Here is a 24,596-nt window from a genome sequence, read left to right as displayed (position 1 = left end):
CCCCCAGTTAGCCAGACCTGCCTGTTTATCCCCTGCACACCCCACCCACCATAATTAGCCAGATGTGTGTTTTTTTTATTACCCCTCCCCCCCATGGATAGCCAAGTGAGTGCCCTTTATCCCCCCATTAATAGCCATTTGTGTGCCCTGTAATTCATGTGCCCCCCATGGATAGCCAGGTGTTGGTCCCCTTTAAGAAACCCTTCACACCCCCAAATACCAGGTGTGTCACCCCCAGCATAGTAGGGCGCAGGGAAGCATTACAGGTAACAAACTCTCACCTGACCCTGTTCCACCGACGATCATGATCTCCTCCCCGCAGTACCGCTGTCAGCCTCACTATGCTGAACGGATCGGGTCCCGGCTTGATGACGTCATCAAGCCGGGACCCATCAAGCCGGGACCCGACTCATTCAGCATAGTGAAGCTGACAGCGGGACTGCAGGGAGAGGATCGCGATCGCCGCAGGAACAAGGTCAGGTAATGATTGTTAATTTGTAATGCTCCATGCTGCCCGATCGCAGCATGGAGGGGGAGGGGGTTATTACAGGGGATCGGGCGGGGAATTGGGGGATCGGACCCCCTGGAGGTTTTATCAGAATAGTGTAATTAGGGGGAGGGGGGGTTAATGAGCCCAGGCGTGTGCTAGCACGCGTGCTGTGCTCATTAAATGAAGGCAACTTATAATCACGTCATGTGGCTTTCAGGAGCCACTTGCAATGACGTGATTATACTGTATGCGGGATATAAAGTGGTTAAACAAAATTAGGCTGGTGCATAAATTTGGCCACCACAAGAAAGAAATTAAATCAATATTTAGTATCTCCTCCTTTTGCAGAAATTACTGCCTCTAAATGCTTCTTGTAGGTTCCAATGAGAGTCTGGATTCTGGTTGAAGGTATTCCTCTTTACAAAACATCTCTAGTTCATTCAGGTTTCATGGCGTCCGAGCATAGACAGCTCTATTTAACTCACACCACAGATTTTCAATTATATTCAGGACTGGGGACTGAGATGGCCATTCCAAGACATTGTACTTGTTCCTCTGCATGAATGCCTTAGTGGCTTTTGAGCAGTGTTGAGGGTCGTTGTCTTGTTGAAAAATTCAGCCCTGGCACAGCTTCAGCTGTCACTGATTCATAGACATTGGTCTCCAGAATCTGCTGATACTGAGTTGAATCCATGCGTCCCTCAACTTTGACAAGCTTGCAAAGGACGAGAAAAAGAGAACACCAAGAGCCCAATATAGTGTAGTATGTACTGGTAATGTATAATTAGATGTATAATTAATCAGAGGCGCTCAGAGTTGATGATACTGGCAGATGCTGTATACTCCTATCTGTTATTGCCCGATGAAGCGGGTTTGTACCCCGCGAAACGCTTGCACTTTATTTAGAGTATCCAATAAAATTGTTTTGACTGAAAATCCACAGTCATATGTTCTGCTTGGAGGAGGCAAGTCCACCACTACCTCCTCTATTACCAAGATGGGTTTTTAAGTTCTTTTAGTGTTTATCGTGTTGGCGCCTGTTATCCTATCCTCAACTTTGACAAGATTCCCTGCACTGGCCACAGAGCCCCACAGCATGATGGAACCACCACCATATTTTACTGTAGGTAGCAGGTGTTTTTCTTGGAATGCTGTGTTTTTCCTCCATGCATAACGCCCCTTGTTATGCCCAAATAACTCAATTTTAGTTTCATCAGTCCACAGCACCTTATTCCAAAATGAAGCTGGCTTGTCCAACTGTGCTTTAGCATACCTCCAGCAGCTCTGTTTGTGCTGTGGGCAGAGAAAAGGCTTCCTCTGCATCACTCTCGCATACAGCATCTCCTTGTGTAAAGTGCGCCGAATGGTTGAATGATGCACAGTGACTCCATCTGCAGCAAGATTATGTTGTAGGTCTTTGGTGCTGATCTGTGGGTTGACTGACTGTTCTCACCATTCGTTGCTTCTGTTTATCCAAGATTTTTCTTGGTCTGCCACTTCAAGCCTTCACTTGAACTGAGCCTGTGGTCTTCAATTTCCTAAATATGTTCCTAACTGTGGAAACAGACAGCTGAAATCTCTGAGACAGCTTTCTGTGTCCTTCCCCTAAACCATGATGGTGAACAATCTTTGTCTTCAGTTCATTTGAGAGTTGTTTTGAGACCCCCATGTTGCTACTCTTCAGAGAAAATTAAAAGGAGGGGGGAAACTTACAATTGACCCCCTTAAATACTCTTCTATTCACTTCTATGAGAAATCAACCGGAAAAACAATTGAGAAAAACTATCGGAAATAATATCGGACATGACGGAATTTATCTATCGAACCATCTATCTGCCAAAAAACTTATGATGTGTACCTAGCATTAAAGAAATACAAAAATGAATATAGTATAATTACTAAAAAAAAAAAGTATGCTTTTTTTTCTTTTTTGCACTTTATCACCGGATAGCTCCAGTAAAGAATGGGTTAATACCGACATGCAATAATTCATAATCACTACATATACAGCAAAAAACAAAAACAAAACAAAAAACATAAAAAAACTCAGTTTGTTGAACCGTATACTCACCTATTGCTTTGCATATTATCGGAAATAGAGGAGCTGCAGTTATTAGATGACCCAGCTTTGGTATTCACCTGCAGACAGATAATTAAGAATTCACTGTGGAATCAAAAATGTGCTCCTGCTAACAAAGTGCTATGAGATACTGTACACATAATATAATCTTCATAATCTAATTTAAAGTGGGTTTATACTACCAAAATTAACATTTCTGAAACTAGTCAGTTACATATACATAGTTACATAGTTATTTTGGTTGAAAAAAGACATCCATCCATCGAGTTCAACCAGTATAAAGTACATATAAGAGCATTTGAAAGAACAAAGAATTCCGAAGTATTTCTTGTGTACAAAAATTGTTTAGTTTCACTGTAGAGAGCAGTAGAAGCTTGCTTATCTCTGGTCTTCGCAAATGTATCATTGCTGGCTTAAGCTCTCTGCATGTGTCTTCACTCGGCCCCCCCCCCCCCCCCCCGTTTGCTGATCAGACACATCGCCCTGGCAACAGCTGAGTCACTTCAGCAGAAAAGGAGGGGGGGGGGCAGAGCGAAGACACAAGCACAGGGAGGTTCTTGCCTTTGTCAAAGACAAGATATAAGGACGCTTCTTCTGCTCTCTGAAGTGAAAATAAAGTTTTTACACACAGGGAATACTTGGGAAAGCTTTCAAATGTTATTTTATGGTCATTGGCATAGCAATAGGGGTTGCAGAGGTCTCGACCGCACTGGGGGCCCTTGGGCCAGAGGGGGTCCCGTAGGACCTTCCTTCAACTCCAGTATTAGCTCTTTATTGGTCCTGTGCTTCTAATGATCACTTCTATGGATGCTCTGAATGGTAGTAATCATTAACAAACTGTTCCCCATCCCCTTCTTGCACCTCTGACACTGTTGTCCTTGCAGGTTTTGGTGCATTGTATCAATTGTTATGTATAGAGGGCTTGGGGGGGGCCCATGTAAAACTCACACAGGGACCCATAACTCCTTAGCTCTGCCACTGGAGTAGTTACCAAAATTGTAATTTTGGCAGTATATTCCCACTTTAAAACAAATTGTAATAACACTTGTGGATAAACACTTTGATGTGGATGAGAAGATATTGTAATAGGCAGTATGTACCTTCCGCTGCTTTGCTTAACTCTTCATCTACAAACTGTGAAAGTAGGCGAATGCTTTCGGATTCCGTAAGGTTCCTATGTAGGTTTCTGTTTATGGGCAGAAGCTATGGGAATGTAAAAATGTGTTCACCCTTCTGCTAGAAATACTCAGCAAACACTGAATATCTTTCACAAAAGTGATACTATCCAAAACTATTTTTTGGCAGGCAATCTAATTGCTCTCAAACTCATCTACACCACAAACATGACTTGTGGAACCAGCATAGGGTCGTTTTCAAACTAATTCAGAGAGAACACTTGTTGAGAAACTACAGTGCTGGAAAAGAAGCTGCTCTAAAGTAGAAGAATACGAGATTTCCAACACTACTTTTTTGGACAACTTTAATTTGTACCTATGTGGACTACTGGTTTGTTTAGGAATTTTAAAACAAATCCACATATTTAGTCAGAGTAGCTGGAGTACCTATGAAGTGAGTGAGCAACCAAACTATAGTTCCACAATAAGTACTCCATGCACCTCTAAGGAATGCTAAAGATGTGTATGGTCCAGTGTCCTTTTGGACTTGCCTTATAAGATACAGCATGTAAATGATATAATATTGTATTTGACAAGGCATCCCTGTAAACAGCTGCTACTGTAGCAAACTTTAAAAGTACTCCTATTTATTTTTTTTAAAGGTACGGTCTCTGCAATTACACTGATGAGACTCCAATATCCCTTCTGTATGATTCTCAGATTCTCCTGCTGCGTTCCCTGTAACTAAATATCAAGAAATTCAAGATATAGGGAAGAAGATCCTCTGGTAGAACTTGCAGCTCATGCAAAGACCTGAGAACTCTGTGTACTAATCTCCCAAAAGATTAAACTAGAGATATGAGATGTGGAAAATGCCAAAAAGTTTTGTTGGATAGGGGAGTTGATAAAGAGTGATTGAAGAGTAAGATTTCTTATTAATACCTACTGACTTTTGCCCTCCTAAGGTTATCCTCAACAAAAGGTTTAATATTTTTTAAACTATTTCAAAGGAGCATCCGGACTTGTGCTTGGGAATCAGTCAGAAAGATAACTACACAGACAGATTGCTTCAGTGACAGATAGAATGTGGAGTCACCTTGAATAGGTGACTAACACCTGTTAGCAGAGCAGGAGCTGAAGAAATGCCTTATGAATATGCACTCCAACTCAAGCCAAGACACAAACTGCATCAATAATTCTCCTTTAAACGACATCTAAACCCACATGCAAGTTTGAATAACACAGCAGGACTAATGCCGACTAGTTCAGCACTACTCTGCTTTGCTTTCCACTGCTATGTTTTGTGGGTAGTGAAGTATACATTCCACTCCCCTGTCAGGAACTTTTCACTATCTACAGGCTAGTTCTGTCAGTCTAGAGCAGGGGGTGTCAAACTCAAATACAAAGTGGGCAGAAATTGAGTTTTGGGACAAAGTCGCAGGCCGACCTCAATGTCTAGTGGCCACCTCTCTCCCTTATAAAGTTCCCTGTTGTCTAATAGCCCCCTCCTTCCCCCATACAGTTCCCTGGTGTTTAGTGGTTTTCCCTCACCCTCACTCCCCTATACAATTCCCTGATGTTTATCGTCCTCTCTCCCTCCCTTATACAATTTCTTAGTGTCTAGTGGCCCCCTCCTTTCCCTATTCAGTTCCCTGGTACCCAGGGGCCCCCTTCCTCTCCAATACACTTCCCTGGTATATAGTGCTGTCCCCATCCCTATATGGCTTCCCTGGTGATCTAGGGGTTACCCTCCAGTATAGCTTCTCTGGCGGTCTAGAGTGGGCCAAACATAATGCAAAATGGGGAAACCACCTGAGGGCCAAATCTGATAGCTTTGAAGGCCAGATTTGGCCCACGGGCCAGAGTTTGACATGTATGGTCTAGAGTAATAACAGGTGGTGTATGCTAACACTATGGCAGTGGGAGGAGACTTCCCACCCTGATACCTGTGGAAAGCAGCAGTAGGGAGCAATGCAGGGCAATGCTCAACCGGTCAGCACTAGTCTTGTGTTTTTTCAAAGGACACCCAAAGTCAGAAGCATATAAAGGCTGCCATATTTATTTCCTTATCAAACAATACCAGTTGCCTGGCAGTCCTGCTGATTTTTTTGGCTGCAGTAGTATCTGCATCACACACCTGAAACAAGCTTGCAGCTGATCAGGTCAGAGCACCTAATCTGCATGCTTGTTCAGGGTCTATAGCGCTTTTCAACTAAGACACGCGATCGCAGTCGGAGCGCGATTCCGTTTCCTTCAATTTTCCACTACTGCGATTCTGCTGCAATCTGTCAGGTGTACAGCACAATTGCGGTGCACTTGCACTCTCCAACAGAAGACAAAAACTCTTAGGAAAAATAATCTGATCACAGGAAAGTTGTACATCGGTGAGACTGCTATCTGATTTTCCTGCGCTCAACAGCACACACAGGAAAAATGCAATATGCCAGTGATTGCGAGTTTGTAAAAAAAAAAATAAATAAATTTGCACTAGTGGACATACAGCACTGTAATATACATGTTTATCGTGGTGCTGTAGCAATCCACAAAATGCAAGTGATCTGATTTTCAGATCGAAATGGAGCAAGTGGAAAAGAGGCGAAGGTTCAGCAGGACAGCCAGGCAATTTGCATTGTTTAAAAATAAACAGGTCAGCCTCCATATCCCGCTCTCCATAGTTCTTTCACTTTAGGTGTGCGTTTTTTGATTTTGGATTTTACTCTAGTCTGTACCACCTTTTGGGAGATTTACCCACACTTCCTGTCCTTGGCAATACAAGCTTGATAGTGTTTCTAACTCCCACCTTAATAGGGATGGTCACGTCTAGGAGAACTCAGGGAAAAGCATGTGATTTGTTTGATCAGCTGATAGATTTGCTGTGATCACATCCTGCTTTATAGCACGATAATGACTAGCAAATCAGATCAGGCGTACATATCTTTCATCTGACCAAACTGATCACTAAGTATGGCAATGCTTAGTAGAACTTTTATTCCTGGGAAGCATGTGATCAGTTTTATCAGCCGATAGATTTGTAAGTTTCTGTTTTGCTGGTCATAATCATGTGTTAAACCAGGAAGTCATCACAGCAAATCAGAACCTTTCAAATCTATCACCTGATCAAACTGATCACATGCTTCTCTATGGAGTTCTCCTAGACAAGAACATCAATATTCTTCAAAAGAAGTTTCATGATTTGCAGTCTGTCCCTGTTGTACAAATTTACCAGTGAGGGTGGAAAGTGAAGGAACTTGTCTCAGATAGGGGTAAAGACAGCAATAAACTCAATTTCATTTCTACACTATCTCCTCCCCCCTAAAAAAAAGGGAAAAAAAATCCTGGAGATTTTTTAATATAAAATATGTTAATACCCAACAAGAGAAATGTACATTTGCATTAGCTGTTTGTATTTGCAACTCTGTGTGACAGAAAACACACAGGTATGGTTTTGCTCAGTATATTCAGTCTACACAGCAGCTTATGGGTTAATGCCCACTGAACTGCCAGCGAGATGCACGGTGTAGATCTATATTGCACTTGCAACTATCGTGCTTGCCAATAAACGCAAGTCAGCTTGTCAGCAGCATTGAAGGTACAGAGCTTTTTTTTTTTTCCTTTTTGACGTTTCCATAAGTGGAACACAGCATTTCAAATCCATCCAACTTTACTGAAACAATTATTGAAATTCCTACCTTGAGGCCATGTATGTTCCGCTTCCCGGGAGGCTTGCAGGCTGCAACAGTAATAGACTAAATTGTAGATCACATCGGGGCCATTTACAATTCCAACCCCCCCCCCTTTCCCTTTGAAATGAATCGTTTAAAAAGAAATGAGAGTGACACCAAAATTAGCAGCGAGGAATGATTGAAGAGAGGCTCTCTGAACAGAGAGAGAAGTCCCAAAAGACAGGATCCTTTCTGTGAAATAACACACCCTCCTGACACCGTCTCATCTAAATTCTAATTTTTGCTTAAAAGACATAATAAAAACACACACACAGAGTAAGCTAAAACTGATTGTGTGCTGCCCTTAATTCCACATTCTGGAGCAGGTGCTGTGATACTGGGAATTCCAGGCAATAGGAAGAACTGACTATTCATATTAATATCCAGGATGCTTTCCACGTGCTGCCTGTCAGCACAGGGCCTCTTATTAAATGTTCCTAATATCTTTCTTGCAGAGGTCAGTCAAGGCTCATTTCGGGCCACAGACAGAAGCCTTGCATATGGCATTTATATCTGAGCGGTGACACAAAGACAGCACAAGGTATAAATAATAGTGACCCTCAGACTGCAATTGTGCTGTCAATACTCCAACCATAATAAGGGATCTGGAGTCTCAGCAAACCAAATGTGATTAACTCTTACTCTGCTAAATCAGAAATAAAAAAGCGGCGTCTTCAAAACCCAAAAGGACATGTGTGACACTGGAGGCAAGGAAGGTGGGAATGTAGCTCATATTAACCAATCAGATACTTGTTTCAACCCATACTTTTCTGTAATTTTTTTTATAGTATTAGCAGCACATACTCTTTCTCTCTCTTTTCTCTAGGTTTATACATTGGGCAGAAGTTTTAAGCTGTAATACCTGGTTAGCCATCAAGGACGATGCCTAGGAAATTATTATCACATATGATATGCTTGAAACCGCTTTCAGTTCTTGCAAATATTGGGTCATATCAGGACAAAATAGAGGTACATACACAGAGTACACTTTTGTAACCTGCAAAAATGGTTTGTGATCATTTCGGGTGACAGGTTAGAATGTGCCCAATTATCAGTTTGTTCCTCTTTTGCAGCTGTCTACTTAGGAAATTATCATATAACTATTATAATTCCTGCAGGGTGTATCTGGAGAACATCTCTCTCTCTCTCACTCTCTCTACTTAGGAAATTATCATATACGGTAACTATTATAATTCCTGCAGGGTGTATCTGGAGAACATCTCTCTCTCTCTCACTCTCTCTCTCTCCCCCCCCCCCCCCCCTTCCTTTATTGCTGTACAACAACTGATCGTTAACGGTCATTCATAGTGATGTCATCAGGAAAGGGATTCTGCCAACGGGCACATTTATGAAGAATAAAAATGTAAGCTTTCAACTGGACGCTTTCTCCTCAGCTAGAAGACATTTTATCATTTCCACAAGTTTTAATCAAGTTTACCTAGATGTTTTGGAATCAGTACACAACTTCAGCCAGGAACATAAACAATTAACATTTGCATAGTAGAGTCATTTAAAGTCAATGGGATTCAGTTTAAAAAAAAAAAAAAAAGCCATATACTTACCTAAGGAGAGGGAAGGCTCTGGGTCCTATAGAGCCTTCCCTCTCCTCTCTCCGTCCCTGTTCCAGCGCTGGCACGCCAGGAGCAGTATTCAACTAATTTAGTCAAATACTGCTGTCTCCCCCGCCGAAGGGAGGCTTCGGAAGTCTTCGGGAGCACTCGGGCCGCTCCATACTGCGCACGCGCGACCACCCTCTATCGAGCACCGGCACACACACAGTATGGAGCCACCTGTCTTTGAGAGGACTTGACTCCCTAAGACTTCCGAAGTCCCCCGAGGAAAGGAAAGGCTCTATAGGACCCAGAGTCTTCTCTCTCTTTAGGTATCTTTTTTTTTTTTTTTTTTTAACAGATACCCATTTACTTTAACCGCTTAAAGAGACACTGAAGCGGAAAAAAAATTATGATATTATGATTTGTATGTGTAGTACAGCTAAGAAATAAAACATTAAGATCAGATACATCAGTCTAATTGTTTCCAGTACAGGAAGAGTTAAGAAACTCCAGTTGTTATCTCTATACAAAAAAGCCATTATCTCTACGACTTTCAAAGTCGTGGAGAGGGCTGTTTTCTGACTTTTATTATCTCAACTGTTAGTTAACTATTTACTTTTCCTCTGGCAGAGGAGAGGTCATTAGTTCACAGACTGCTCTGAAAGAATCATTTTGAATGCTGAGTGTTGTGTAATCTGCACATATTATAGAATGATGCAATTTTAGAAATAACACTGTATACCTGTAAAATAAAAATGAGAATATTTTCTTTGCTGCTAATCTTCTAGTAATTATTCATAGTACACAACCAATTCATTATATCATATTTTTTTTCGCTTCAGTGTCTCTTTAAGGACTGCAGTCTTAAAACCCCTTAAGGACCAGACACTTTTTTTTCCATAACTGTTTATTGCTCGGTCATACAACCTACCACCTAAATGAATTTTACCTCCTTTTCTTGTCACTAATACAGCTTTCTTTTGGTGCTATTTGATTGCTGCTGTGATTTTTAGTTTTTATTCATCAAAAAAGACATGAATTTTGTCAAAAAAAAAATATTTTTTTAACTTTCTGTGCTGACATTTTTCAAATAAAGTAAAATTTCTATATACATTTTTGTCCAAATGTATTGTGCTACAGGTCTTTGATTAAAAAAAAAAATACAATATGGATATATTTATTGGTTTGGGTAACAGTTATAGCGTTTACAAACTATGGTGCAAAAAGTGAATTTTCCCATTTTGAAGCATCTCTGACTTTTCTGAGCACCTGTCATGTTTCATGAGGTGCTAGAATTCCAGGATAGTATAAATACCCCCCAAATGACCCCATTTTGAAAAGAAGACATCCCAAAGTATTCACTAAGAGGCATGGTGATTTTATAGAAGATTTTATTTTTTGTCACAAGTTAGCGGAAAATGACACTTTGTGACAAAAAAAATAAAATAAAAAAAAAAAGTTTCCATTTCTGCTAACTTGTGACAAAAAAATGAAATCTGCCACAGACTCACCATGCCCCTCTCTGAATACTTTAGGGTGTCTACTTTCCAAAATGGGGTCATTTGTGAGGTGTGTTCACTGTCCTGGTATTTTGGGGGTGCTAAATTGTAAGCATCCCTATAAAGCCTGAAGGTGCGAATAGGACTTTGGGCCCCTTAGCGCACCTAGGCTGCAAAAAAGTGTCACACGTGGTATTGCCGTACTCAGGAGAAATTGTATAATGTGTTTTGGGGTGTATTTTTACACATACCCATGCTGGATGGGAGAAATATCTCTGTAAATGAGATTTTTTTTTATTTATTTTTTTTTACACACAATTGTCCATTTACATAGATATTTCTCCCACCCAGCATGGGTATGTGTAAAAATACACCCCAAAACACATTATACTACTTCTCCTGAGTACGGCGATACCACATGTGTGGCACTTTTTTGCACCCTAACTGCTCTAAGGGGCCCAAATTCCTATGAGTACCTTAAGGATTTCACAGGTCATTCTGAGGCATTTGGTTTCCAGACTACTCCTCACGGTTTAGGGCCCCTAAAATGCCAGGGCAGTATAGGAACCCCACAAGTGACCCCATTTTAGAAAGAAGACACCCCAAGGTATTCCGTTAGTTGTATGGTGAGGTCATAGAAGATTTTATATTTTTTGTCACAAGTTAGCGGAAATTGATTTTTTTTTTTTGTTTTTTTTCACAAAGTGTCAATTTCCACTAACTTGTGCCAAAAAACAATAATCTTCTATGAACTCATCATACTCCTAACGGAATACCTTGGGGTGTCTTCTTTCTAAAATGGGGTCACTTGTGGGGTTCCTATACTGCCCTGGCATTTTAGGGGCCCAAAACCGTGAGGAGTAGTCTGGAAACCAAATGCCTCAAAATGACTGTTCAGGGGTATAAGCATCTGCAAATTTTGATGACAAGTGGTCTATGAGGGGCCGAATTTTGTGGAACCGGTCATAAGCAGGGTGGCCTCTTAGATGGCAGGTTGTATTGGCACTGAAGTGCAGGAAGTGCAGATGTTTTCAAATCGTGACCTGGACATGGCAGCAGAGAACATGGGCATGTGATATATTGGGTGCGTAGACCAATAAGACCGCAATACATTCTTTTTGACTAGACCTATGTTAAGGAGAAGGCCCCCAAAAAAAATGTTGAGTTCGGAAACTTGGAGTGGTTTCCACCGAAAAGGCTGGGCATGGTAGCTTCTTGGATTGGCGGTTGCGTATTGTGTGGCATAACGGTTGGTCTCATCCACAATTAAGTCGTAGAGACCAGCAGTGATCAGAAAAAAAAAATTCTGTCACTGCAGTGGGGCGAGCGAGGGTTTGGCCGGGTGATCAGAAGTCCGCAGGGGGCAGATTAGGGCGTGATCCGATGGATAGGAGTGCTAGGGGGTGACAGGAGGTGATTGATGGGTGTCTCAGGGGGTGATTAGAGGGGAGAATAGATGCAATTAATGCACTGGGGAGGTGATCGGAAGGGGATTTGAGGGTTTGGCTGAGTGATCAGGAGCCCACACGGGGCAAATTAGGGCCTGATCTGATGGGTAGGTGTGCTAGGGGGTGACAGGAGGTGATTGATGGGTGTCTCAGGGTGCGATTAGAGGGTGGAATAGATGCAAGCAATGCACTGGGGAGGTGATCAGGGGGGGTCTGAGGGTGATCTGAGGGTGTGGGCGGGTAATAGGGTACCCGCAAGGGGCAGATTAGGGTCTGATCTGATGGGTAGCAGTGACAGGTAGTGACAGGGGGTGATTCATGGGTGATCAGTGGGTGATTAGGGGGGAAAACAGATGTAAACAATGCACTTGGGAGGTGATCTGAGGGCGGATCTGCGGGCAATCTGAGGGTGTGGGCAGGTGATCAGGGTAATTGGGTACCCGCAAAGGGGCAGGTTAGGGTCTGATCTGATGGGTGGCAGTGACAGGTGGTGATTGATGGGTGATTGACAGGTGATCAGTGGGTGATTACAGGGGAGAATAGATGTATACAGTACACAGGGGGGGGGGGGGGAGGTCTGGGGAGGATCTGAGGGGGTGATCAAGAGCCCCCATGGGGCTGTTTAGGACCTGATCTAAAGGATAGCATTGACAGATAGTGACAGGGGGTGATTGATGGGTAATTAGGTGCAAACAGTGGACTGAGGGGGTGATCGGGGGGTCTGAGGGGTGCTGTGTGCGATCAGGGGGCAGGATCAGTGTTTGTGTGTGCTTACTAGGGGGGTTTCTCCTACCCTGGTGGTCCCTCGATCACTGGGACCACCAGGGCAGGAGGCAGCCTGTGTAATACACTTTGTATACATTACAAAGCGTATTATACGCTTTGAACGCGGCAGATCGGGGGGTTAACAACTTGCCAGCGCTGCTAATTGGCCGGCGGGTTGATGTCGCGGGTGGGCGGAGCCTGATGCCGGCGGAAGCGCGCACATCTATGCACGCGATCCCTGGTATTTCAGTCCCCCAGGTATCGACGCCTATCGGCGTTACGTGGTCATAGGGGTGCCACTTTGCCGCCGCCCATAGGTAGTGGGCGGTCAGCAAGTGGTTAAAGAGGAACTGTAGTGAAAATAATACAATTGTGGGTTTTTTGTTTTTTTTACTATTTATTTATAAATTATTAAGTCAGTGTTTGCCCATTGTAAAATCTTTTATCATCCTGGTTTACATTTTGAAATTTATCACAGGTGGCAATATGTTTAGTCCTGTCAGGTGCCTCTCTGCGGAATGTTTGTTTAGTGAGAACTCTGAAGCCAGTGAAAATATACCTGGTCTCCCAGAATGCTCTGGGAGGAGAATTCCGCATAGCTAAATAGCCTAGTCTAAGCAACACTGGCAGGGCTACATATCAATATACAGTACAGCAATAAAAAGGATATGGGAAGCGTTTCTGATGCCGAAACCAGGAAAATTACTATAAAAGTGTCCTGAATTATTTACTGCATTCTACTATATGTCACTACAGTGCCTCTTTAAGTTAGTCTACAGGAGTGTAAGGGTTTCTTTTTGCAAATATGGCAGGCTGAGGGCTACACATGGATAACACACTGGGGAAATTGTGGGAAGGGTTACATACAGTTGTTTGCAAAGGTATTGAAGTTTTGCACATTTTGTCATATTACTGCCACAAACATGGATCAATTTTATTGGAATTCCACATGATAGACCAATACAAAGTGGTGTACATGTGAGAAATCATACATGATTCCAAACATTTTTTTTTACAAAGAAATAACTGCAAAGTGTGGTGTGCGTAATTATTCAGCCCCCTTTGGTCTGAGTGCAGTCAGTTGCCCATAGACATTGCCTGATGAGTGCTAATGACTAAATAGAGTGCACCTGTGTGTAATCTAATGTCAGTACAAATAAGGCTGCTCTGTGACAGCCTCAGAGGTTGTCTAAGAGAATATTGGGAGCAACAACACCATGAAGTCCAAAGAACACACCAGACAGGTCAGGGATAAAGTTGTTGAGAAATGTAAAGCAGGCTTAGGCTACAAAAAGATTTCCAAAGCCTTGAACATCCCACGGAGCACTGTTCAAGCGATCATTCAGAAATGGAAGGAGTATGGCACAACTGTAAACTGTCAAGGAGAGTGCTGATCAGAAATGCAGTCAAGAGGCCCATGGTGACTCTGGACGAGCTGCAGGGATCTACAGCTCAGGTGGGGGAATCTGTCCATAGGACAACTATTAGTCATGCACTGTACAAAGTTGGCCTTTATGGAAGAGTGGCAAGAAGAAAGCCATTGTTAACAGAAAAGCATAAGAAGTCCCGTTTGCAGTTTGCCACACACCATGTGGGGGACACGGCAAACATGTGGAAGAAGGTGCTCTGGTCAGTTGAGACCAAAATGGAACTTTTTGGACAAAATGCAAAACGCTATGTGTGGCGGAAAACTAACACTGCACATCACTCTGAACACACCATCCCCACTGTCAAATATGGTGGTGGCAGTATCATGCTTTGGGGGTGCTTCTCTTCAGCAGGGACAGGGAAGCTGGTCAGAGTTGATGGGAAGATGGATGGAGCCAAATACTTTTTTCTTGGAAGAAAACCTCTTGGGGTCTGCAAAAGACTTGAGACTAGGGCGGAGGTTCACCTTCCAGCAGGACAACGACCCTAAACATAAAGCCAGGGCAACAATGGAATGGTTTAAAACAAAATATATCCATGAGTTAGAATGGCCCAGTCAAAGTCCAGATCTAAATCCAATCGATGATCTGTGGCAAGATCTGAAAACTGCTGTTCACAAACGCTGTCCATCTATTCTGACTGAGCTGGAACTGTTTTGCAAAGAAGAATGGGCAAGGATTTCAGTCTGTAGATGTGCAAAGCTGGTAGAGACATACCCTAAAAGACTGGCAGCTGTAATTGCAGCAAAAGGTGGTTGTACAAAGTATTGACTCATGGGGTTGGATAAATACGCACACCCAACTTTGCAGTTATTTATTTGTAAAAAATGTTTGGAATGATGTATGATTTTCGTTCCACTTCTCACATGTACACCACTTTGTATTGGTCTTTCACATGGAATTCCAATAAAATTGATTTAGGTTTGTGGCAGTAATATGACAAAAAGTGGAAAACTTCAAGGGGGCCAAATACTTTTGCAAACCACTATGTCATTACACACTTAGTAGTGAGGAACTGATGCTAATATTTCAAGCGGAATCAAATTCTGTTGCACATTGCAGACAGTAGGCAACAAGTGGGCCTTTGACAACAAGACAGTACGCCTTTGTTACCTACTGTCTGTGATGTACCTTTGGTAATTAAACCTTTAAGCATTCAGCTTGAGTGCCCAGCACTGTCTTTCGTCTAGCCTCATAGTGAATCTCTTGCTGTGAGCACCAAGGTAGCTTTCTGGGAGCAAGGTACAGTGCATCAGCCCATTGGGTGCCGGCCATTATTGAACTATTGCCTCTCCATTGTTGTTGCACATTGTATAGAGGTTAAAATGTAACCAATCCAAATAGGCAGAAACTACATTTGGACTGGCCTAATTCCAAGCTATATACAATTTGCAACAAAATTTGCATCAGCTTCATAAAATTAGCATCTTGTTGATCATTTCTTTTGCCAAACTGGTTTCAGTGCTGGTCACATTCTCTCTCAGCAGTGAGAGGAGGTGGACTGGGTCAGGTGATCTGCTTTAAGCTGGGGAAGGGATTTTTACTCTGCTGGCAAGAAGGTACAACAGGATGCTGTCATCAAAGTACTTTCAAGACATTCATTGCAAAACGTACACATGTGCAATGCACAAAACTGTAGTTATGTAGCCTTTCATACTCTGGTATTAAGCCGGTGAGTGGGTTCCACACTATTTTATACCTACAGTATGTACACAATGTCTGTGAATGCTAGTTAATATCATTTGTCACAGTACTGTAAGCATAATGTTGTATCAGTTGAAAACTTCCAGAGCAGAAAATTGAACTGTCATATGAGTTAAATATACATAGTTTATGGTCATAATTATATTTACTGTACAAAACCATCATCAGTAGTATGAAACAAAGAAATAAGAAAAACATTGTGAAGGACCATGGAATCCATTAAATGTACACTTATGCCATCTATAAACAAGGGGAGATAAAGTAATAGTAACAACTGTCATTCATTCTTCCCTAAGGAAAAACACCTTTTGGTTGCACGTGTCAAATGTAAGATCACGCAGATCAGGAGACATGCTATGCCTGGTACACACTATGTAATTTCCTGTCAGATTTGGGGTAAAATTGAACATTTCCTACAGATCCAATCAGATTTCCAATAGTTTTTCTGATCGTTTTTCCAATCACCTTTGCACAAAATCGATCAGAAAAAAAAGATCGGAAATCAGATCGGACTAATCAGAAATTATGGATTCAACCCGAAATGTGACAGGAAATTACATGTTCTGTACGAGGCATTAGTGGCTTTGGACACTTAGGGCAGATCTCCTTCATAACTGCTGTTGATATTGATATATAAAGCCGGTTTCAAGCCATAAAATACAAAAACAATGGCATTCTCCTGCAAACTACTTAAAGAGACACTGAAGCGAAAAAAAAAAATATGATATAATGAATTGGTTGTGTACTATGAATAATTACTAGAAGTTTAGCAGCAAAGAAAATATTCTCATATTTTTATTTTCAGGTATATAGTATTTTTTCTAACATTGCATCACTCTATAATATGTGCAGATTACACAACACTCAGCATTCAAAATGATTCTTTCAGAGCAGTCTGTGAACTAATGACCTCTCCTCTGGCAGAGAAAAATAGATAGTTCAATAACACTTGAGATAATAAAAGTCAGTTAACAGCCCTCTCCACGACTTTGAAAGTCGCAGAGCTTAATTGCTTTTTTTGCATAGAGATAACAACTGGAGTTTCTTAACTCTTTCTGTACTGGAAACAATTAGACTGATGTATTGTAACGCTTGGTGGTGTATTCTCCACAGTCAGCATGCAACGCATGAGCTGGCGTGGAGGAGGTACACACACCAGCACCAGGAAACAGGCTATCCCTAGTATAGTGGAGGGGAGGACTGACTCCAATAGGAGATTGTGGCGCACAGAGCTGGTGCAGATCTGACAGCCACAAACAATGCTTTCGATATAACGTCTCAGCGCAAAGTAGCGCTGAGCGCACAAATCAGAACTGAGGAGATCAGGACAGGTAGACAGAATGAACGCTTGCTAGCTAGCGGCTACTTAGCGACAGCAAGCGTCCAAAACCAGACAGACTGGAATGAGGCAGCCAATGCGTTGCGGCGATGGCGTGCCTCACAAAGACAGGACAGGATAGTCAGAAAATAGCAGGATCGAGATAGATGAACGTAACACAGATAAATATACAATAAGTATGTTTTCCTAGCGTATTACAATTACAGCTATCAATGAAACTATTTGTAACGTCTGACTAACATATGTATATATCGGCAATGAACCGATATATGACATAAGCAGGAACGCTGACTAGGAATGGAGTAACACAGGGAACAGGACTCAGAAGGATTCGCTATCTCTTCGCAGAGATGAACGCAATCCACAAACGGTAACAGAACAGGATTCAGAAGGATTCGTTATCTCTTCACAGAGATGAACGCAATCCACAAACAGAACCAGGAGCAGGGTAACTACCTCAGCACGGGTGGTCACGATACGCGCAACCTACCAAAACGTGCTGGAAAGCTGACTAACTGCACACAGGATATAAACAGTTCGTGTACGTATACATCAGCGACACTGATGTATCACGTAACACAAATACAAGGAAAATAATAAACGTGCTGGTATGCATATATATTGGCAATGAACCAATATATGATGCAAAGACCAGCAAAGTATCTTTATAACAAGAAACACGATCGGGGGCTAAAGCGACAGCAAGGCAGGCTTAAGCTGAAGCTATGAAAACCCAAGGAAACCCTGCAGGAAGCAGATCTTTATACTGAGGTCATCCAATGGGAGCAGACATGCAGATTCCCACACAGGTGAATGATAATCAGTCACAAGCTGACAGCAGGGAAAGACAGACAAAGCTATGCAACTTGCATGGAAATAGATCAGAACTGCCTGAGCTGCAGCACTAATACTTCCAGTAATAGCTGCTGCAGCAGCGATCATTACAGTACCCCCGCCTTTAAAAGTGGATTCCAGACGCTTTTCAAAACTGAAATTTCCAACAAAACAGTCTGACTGATAATTCATGATGACCGGGACAGCCCGGCAAGACCGAATTCCAGAATCAGTCCCCACAAGACTGGACCCATCAGAACCAGAACCTACAGAACCATGCCCATCAGTACTACAAGCCCCAGTGTGACACCCATCAGAACCATGATTTCCAGAAGAAAGCCCTCCGAAACTCCCTGAGCGATACCCACCGCCTTCCAGGAACAGTTCAGAAACGCCAAAGCCTTTGCAATGCCCACCGGTACTGTCTTTACCAACACAAAACCCACTGTTGAACCAGTCCAAGGCACCAGGACAAGTTTTCTCAGAGACCTCCCAGAACACCTTGAAGCTCCAAAGAGATCCCCATAGGTCAGAATGCCCCTTAGGCTCACATGGAGAACTATCAAGAACCCCTATGGAACCTAGGGCAATTCCCGAGTCAGGGCCACAAGGACAAACATCAATATCAGGGCTTTCAGGGACCAGAACCATCTCTGGGCATGCAGGCAGACTGGCAATATCAGAACGTGTTCCCACTAAGGAAGCATCAGAGCACGCTAACACCTTAGACACACTTGGGCACTCTGGCACACAAAGAACATCTGGGCACACCGGCACAAGAGAAACCTCTGGGCATGTCAAGGAACTGTGAGCCTCAGGGTCAGCCAAGACAGGACCAAAACCAGGACTGGCCAAAAAAAAATCATCATGACTAAACTTCGCAACTACTGGACTTTTACACGAGAATGCTGGATCAGACTTAGATGTCGCTGATTCCAGCAAAGTCAGTAACAAATCAGATTCAGGGGCACTAACAAGACAGGACAAATCTTCTGATGTATGCACTGAACCAGACAGGGACTCCACAACTACCTCTGGACTGGACAGAGACTCATTTAATACACTGGATTGGAGCTCATGAGGCGCTGCAGAACAAGTCGGTATTGCAGCAGCCCCCACTGGACTAGGCAAAACTGAGGAATTCCCTGGACAGGAAGGGAACTCTGGAACCTCTGCCACAGCGGCCAGAGAACCAGAATCTTTCAGGATACAGGGCTGGGTTTCAGGAACACTCATCAGACCGGACTGAAATTCTGAGATTTCTATTATTTTGACCAGAGAATCAGAATTATCCATGTTACAGGGCAAGACTTCTGAAACATTCAGAGGACAGGGCTGGAGTTCCTCGGCTGTTACAACACTGGAGAGGGACTCAACATTGGTTAAATCAGACTGTGTACAGGGCAAGGTATCTGACACACTTGCTGACGAGGACAATATTTCAATGGCTTCTGCTTTGCTGGGCAGAAATTCATCAAGTTTTATTAGAGCAGACTGTAATTCCAAAACAGCTGCTAGACAAGTGAATATTACTGCAACACCAACTGAGGTAAGCAGTGCTTCAGCCTGCTCTGCTAGAGGGTTTAAAGTATCCAAAGTACTGGGTGAAGCATAAGACTCTGCGACCACAGCTTCACTGGACAGGATCACTGAACAGTCCATATTGCAGGGCAAAACCATGGAAGCACCTGCTGGACAGCATAATGATTCTGTGACCTGAGTTTCATTGGAGAGATCTACTGCACAATTCATGGTACAGGGCAAATTTATTGGAAAATTTTCTGAACAAGGTAATAATTCTGCGATTTCAGGTTCACATAGCAGATGCTCTGAGCTATTCACGAAACTAGAGCGAGGTGTAGAAACAGGAAGATCAAGACACAATGTTTGCGCATCTGAATCACCATTCATTTGTAAAATTGGAAAATTCAGATGCTGGGGTTCTGAGTTTACTAGACAGGATTGCTGGGACTCGGAAACTGATATAGTGCATCTATTGGCATCTGCTGGATCAGACAGGAGTTGAACTTTATTAACACAGGTAATTTCTGCAGAAGTGTTTGCAGAGACAGGCAAGATTTTTCTGGTGTCTGTTTCACTAAACAAAGAGTCATGAGTACTGGCTAGGCTGGACTCGGAAGTCAGCAGGACCTCTGGATTCTCTGCTGAGAAATTTGCGCAGGGCAAGGTTAAGAATGTATCAGTGGCTTCTGTTTTACTGGGAAGTAACACTGAGTTATCCATGGTACAGGGTGGAATTGCAGGAACTTCAATTTCACACAAAAAGAGCTCCGAATCACCTGCTGAATCAGCCAAAGGTGCTGAAGCAGGCGGGTCAGAACGCCAAATTTGCGAATTCGGAGTCACATAAAAATCATCCAAAATCAGTTCCCACACATCAATCAAGGGAGCCACACAGTCATACCTACACACACCAGCCTCTATTAGGTTATAGGCTGACTTAATGCATGCGTTCAATACCATTTCACTTTTTGCACTGTAAAATTGACAAAATGAACTTGAATCATTCTTCCATTCACAGACCAGGGCTTCCATCTCTCCCCTCTCGAATGGAGGATCCCATGCATACTTAACAGGCAGATCATGGTTTGCAGATATGATTGTGGCAGGCACATGTATAGGGTTAATTAGCAGGTGATTGGCAGATTCCTTATTCTTAAGAATTTCCAATACCTGTAGCAAGTGTTGAACTGTAGTGTATGCAAACTTCCCTTGGTTCACAAATAAGTTGATTTGTTCAATACTCTGTAATATCTCATCATAATCATACTCAGATAATTCTTTTAAACAAAAATCTTTATTTTCCCTAGCCAGGGAGGAAAGTTCATTAGTAGTTTCATAAGTCCATTTAACTCCCCCGAAAGACAATTGCATTTCATTATCTGTTAATGGCAGAATCTCATTATAGGTCTCAGTCGCTAAGGATAACGATTCTGCAGATTGGACACGTTTCTTAGAACGTTTGCGTTTTGCCTTTGACCTTGCGGTTTTTGGTGATTTATTCAAAGCTGCAGGAAAATTATCAGTAACACTTTCTGCTTGCTGCTCATTCTTGCAAGCAATTGAAGGAGCAGCTGATTGGCCTGCTGCCAGGAGTTCATTAAGAGGAAAAGGCAATGGATCTATGCGCAACCAGTTATGGATCACAAACGCTAGAAATTCCAGCGGTCTATCTTTCAAATCGGAATGATTGAGAACATCAAATGCCCACTGGAATAATTCCCCTTTAAACAAAATATAACTTAGTTGGAGTGCCCAGGTTGAAACAGGAGTCGCTTGGAGATCAGGATTGGTCAGGAACCTGGCACATTCAGAGAAAAACTCATTTTCTGTTTCAGAGCTAAGTTCTTCAAATTTCTTAAAGGAACAGGAACCATAATTAACAGTGTCATACTTTCTGGGAATCCCCCCCACAATGGGGATTGGTAATGGGGTTTTCATAATGTTACGCTTGGTGGTGTATTCTCCACAGTCAGCATGCAACGCATGAGCTGGCGTGGAGGAGGTACACACACCAGCACCAGGAAACAGGCTATCCCTAGTATAGTGGAGGGGAGGACTGACTCCAATAGGAGATTGTGGCGCACAGAGCTGGTGCAGATCTGACAGCCACAAACAATGCTTTCGATATAACGTCTCAGCGCAAAGTAGCGCTGAGCGCACAAATCAGAACTGAGGAGATCAGGACAGGTAGACAGAATGAACGCTTGCTAGCTAGCGGCTACTTAGCGACAGCAAGCGTCCAAAACCAGACAGACTGGAATGAGGCAGCCAATGCGTTGCGGCGATGGCGTGCCTCACAAAGACAGGACAGGATAGTCAGAAAATAGCAGGATCGAGATAGATGAACGTAACACAGATAAATATACAATAAGTATGTTTTCCTAGCGTATTACAATTACAGCTATCAATGAAACTATTTGTAACGTCTGACTAACATATGTATATATCGGCAATGAACCGATATATGACATAAGCAGGAACGCTGACTAGGAATGGAGTAACACAGGGAACAGGACTCAGAAGGATTCGCTATCTCTTCGCAGAGATGAACGCAATCCACAAACGGTAACAGAACAGGATTCAGAAGGATTTGTTATCTCTTCACAGAGATGAACGCAATCCACAAACAGAACCAGGAGCAGGGTAACTACCTCAGCACGGGTGGTCACGATACGCGCAACCTACCAAAACGTGCTGGAAAGCTGACTAACTGCACACAGGATATAAACAGTTCGTGTACGTATACATCAGCGACACTGATGTATCACGTAACACAAATACAAGGAAAATAATAAACGTGCTGGTATGCATATATATTGGCAATGAACCAATATATGATGCAAAGACCAGCAAAGTATCTTTATAACAAGAAACACGATCGGGGGCTAAAGCGACAGCAAGGCAGGCTTAAGCTGAAGCTATGAAAACCCAAGGAAACCCTGCAGGAAGCAGATCTTTATACTGAGGTCATCCAATGGGAGCAGACATGCAGATTCCCACACAGGTGAATGATAATCAGTCACAAGCTGACAGCAGGGAAAGACAGACAAAGCTATGCAACTTGCATGGAAATAGATCAGAACTGCCTGAGCTGCAGCACTAATACTTCCAGTAATAGCTGCTGCAGCAGCGATCATTACATGTATCTGATCTTAATGTTTTATTTCTTAGCTGTACTACACATACAAATCATAATATCATAATTTTTTTTTTCGCTTCAGTGTCTCTTTAAAATGTGACCTTTATTAAATGTCCACAGCACAAAGAATCAAAAGCACCATCTCGTAATGTATAGCTATTCTATTGCATTAAAATGACAAAGAGATAGCCATAACAGCAACAGACGCTGTATTGGCTATCTCTTTGTCATTTTATATATTTTTTTTTTTATGCAATAAAAGAGCTATACATTACCGACATGGTGCTGGTTCATACCTTTAGTAAACGTGCATACACATGCACAATTACTTTCATTGAAAGTTTGGAGCCTAGTGCTGTGCAAACTGCAATCTAGCAACTTGTCCTGTTGCTACGGGGCAGGATGAAGGGATGGCACGCAATGCACAATTGATGGGCTTGGCCCATGAACGATGAGCTTTGCCTGTGCTTGACGAAGACGATCTAGCAGTCTGGATCTCTTAGCAATGCATTGGGGCCACCTTACACACCCTAGAATCTCAGCAGACTAAGCTCTGACCAGTCACCTTAGCCAAGAGCCCTCTAGTCAATGTACATATAAACAATAACTGTGCAACATATTTGCATTACTATTCATTAAAAATCAGGATAGCAGCACAGAAGCTAAGTGGGCTAGCACTCTTGCTGTTCAGCACTAGAACCTCAGGTTCAAATTCTGGCCAGGACACTATTTTCTTGGAATTTTTCACTCATGTTTGAATGGATTTACTCCCAAAAATATAGTGGTGGATTAACTGTATTCCCATAAACTGACCCTAGACTATGGCTATAGCTATGTCAATCAGGCTATGACTGAGGTAGGAACCAGGGCTGTGGAGTCGGTACAAAAATCTTCCAACTCCAACTCTGACTCCTCAGTTTATGAAACCACGACTCAGACTCCAACTCCGGGTACCCAAAATGACTCCGACTCCTCGACTCCTTAGTCTAATACTTAACAGGGCTGAGGATTTTGTACAAAAATCATCCGACTCAGACTCTCGACTCCTCAGTTTATGAAATCACGACTCCAAATCCAACTCCGGGTGCCCAAAATTGCTCCGACTCCACAGCCCTGGTAGGAACATTATATTTTAAAGTCTGTAGGGCCCTTTTACACTTGCATTACACGTGTGCATTGCGTTACCCTGTTTTCCTGCACAGGAACACAACAGCAATGCAAGTATATAGGGCCTTGCACACTTATACGTTGCACAGATGTTTCCAAATCGCTGCTGAGGCAACGCAAAGTCTACAGCGCATTACTGTATGTCTTCCGCAGTGGATGTCATTGGAATCAATGGGTATCACAGGAATTTAATCGACGGGCATCCTCAGACCGACTGAAAACCTAGTGATGTACTTCCTGCCCAGCAGGGAGTAAGTCACCAACCAGGGGATGGCACTATGTATTTGACCCTGTTGGCGCACTCTGCCGCAGGGTCATACGTCTGTCATCTTTTGCATTGCGGGGGGATGCAGCAGAAGCATGGTATCCCCACCCCAACACAAAAAACAAGCGTAAAACCGGCCTTAAAGGGACAGCGAGGGTTACTTCATACTCAATTTGTTTGTGCACTTACTTTGGTGCATGGGTTTATAACGCATAATACATGCATTTCTATCTATCCACACCACACATAAAAAACACACACCCTTCATAAAAAAAAAAAAAAAAAGGGACTTCAAACAATTTTTTAGTTTGGCTAGTAATACCTGTAACTATATTTATGTCATCATGACACTTCAGGTGTGATTTTAACTGCATAAGCAAGGTGATTTTTATTAAGCAGCTGAAGTGATCCTGAGCTGAAGCTTGGGTCAAGAGTGAAATACTGACCTTAGGAAAGGGAAGCCTCTGGATCTTATAGAGGCTTCATAGGTCCTCCATGATCCTGCTGTCACTGGCATACCATGGA

At 42.7% G+C, this 24,596-nt stretch overlaps 1 protein-coding gene across 2 annotated transcripts in view; it reads right to left on the bottom strand.

Moving 5' to 3' along the window:
• The window catches only part of MAP2K5 (mitogen-activated protein kinase kinase 5), a 221,107-nt gene that overhangs the window by 170,140 nt on the left and 26,371 nt on the right, over positions 1-24,596 (bottom strand). For both annotated transcript variants that reach the window (XM_068275037.1, XM_068275038.1), the window contains exons 5-6: positions 7,375-7,415; positions 2,562-2,629 (exon numbers count right to left, since the gene is read on the bottom strand). In XM_068275037.1, the coding sequence (XP_068131138.1) occupies positions 2,562-2,629; positions 7,375-7,415 (109 nt within the window). The remainder of the gene's footprint in view (positions 1-2,561; positions 2,630-7,374; positions 7,416-24,596) is intronic.

This window comes from Hyperolius riggenbachi, chromosome 3 (genome assembly GCF_040937935.1).
Source record: "Hyperolius riggenbachi isolate aHypRig1 chromosome 3, aHypRig1.pri, whole genome shotgun sequence".
NCBI lineage: Eukaryota > Metazoa > Chordata > Amphibia > Anura > Hyperoliidae > Hyperolius > Hyperolius riggenbachi.
The sequence above is the reverse complement of the archived record's forward strand: the minus strand, read 5'-3'. Positions and strand labels throughout refer to the sequence as shown.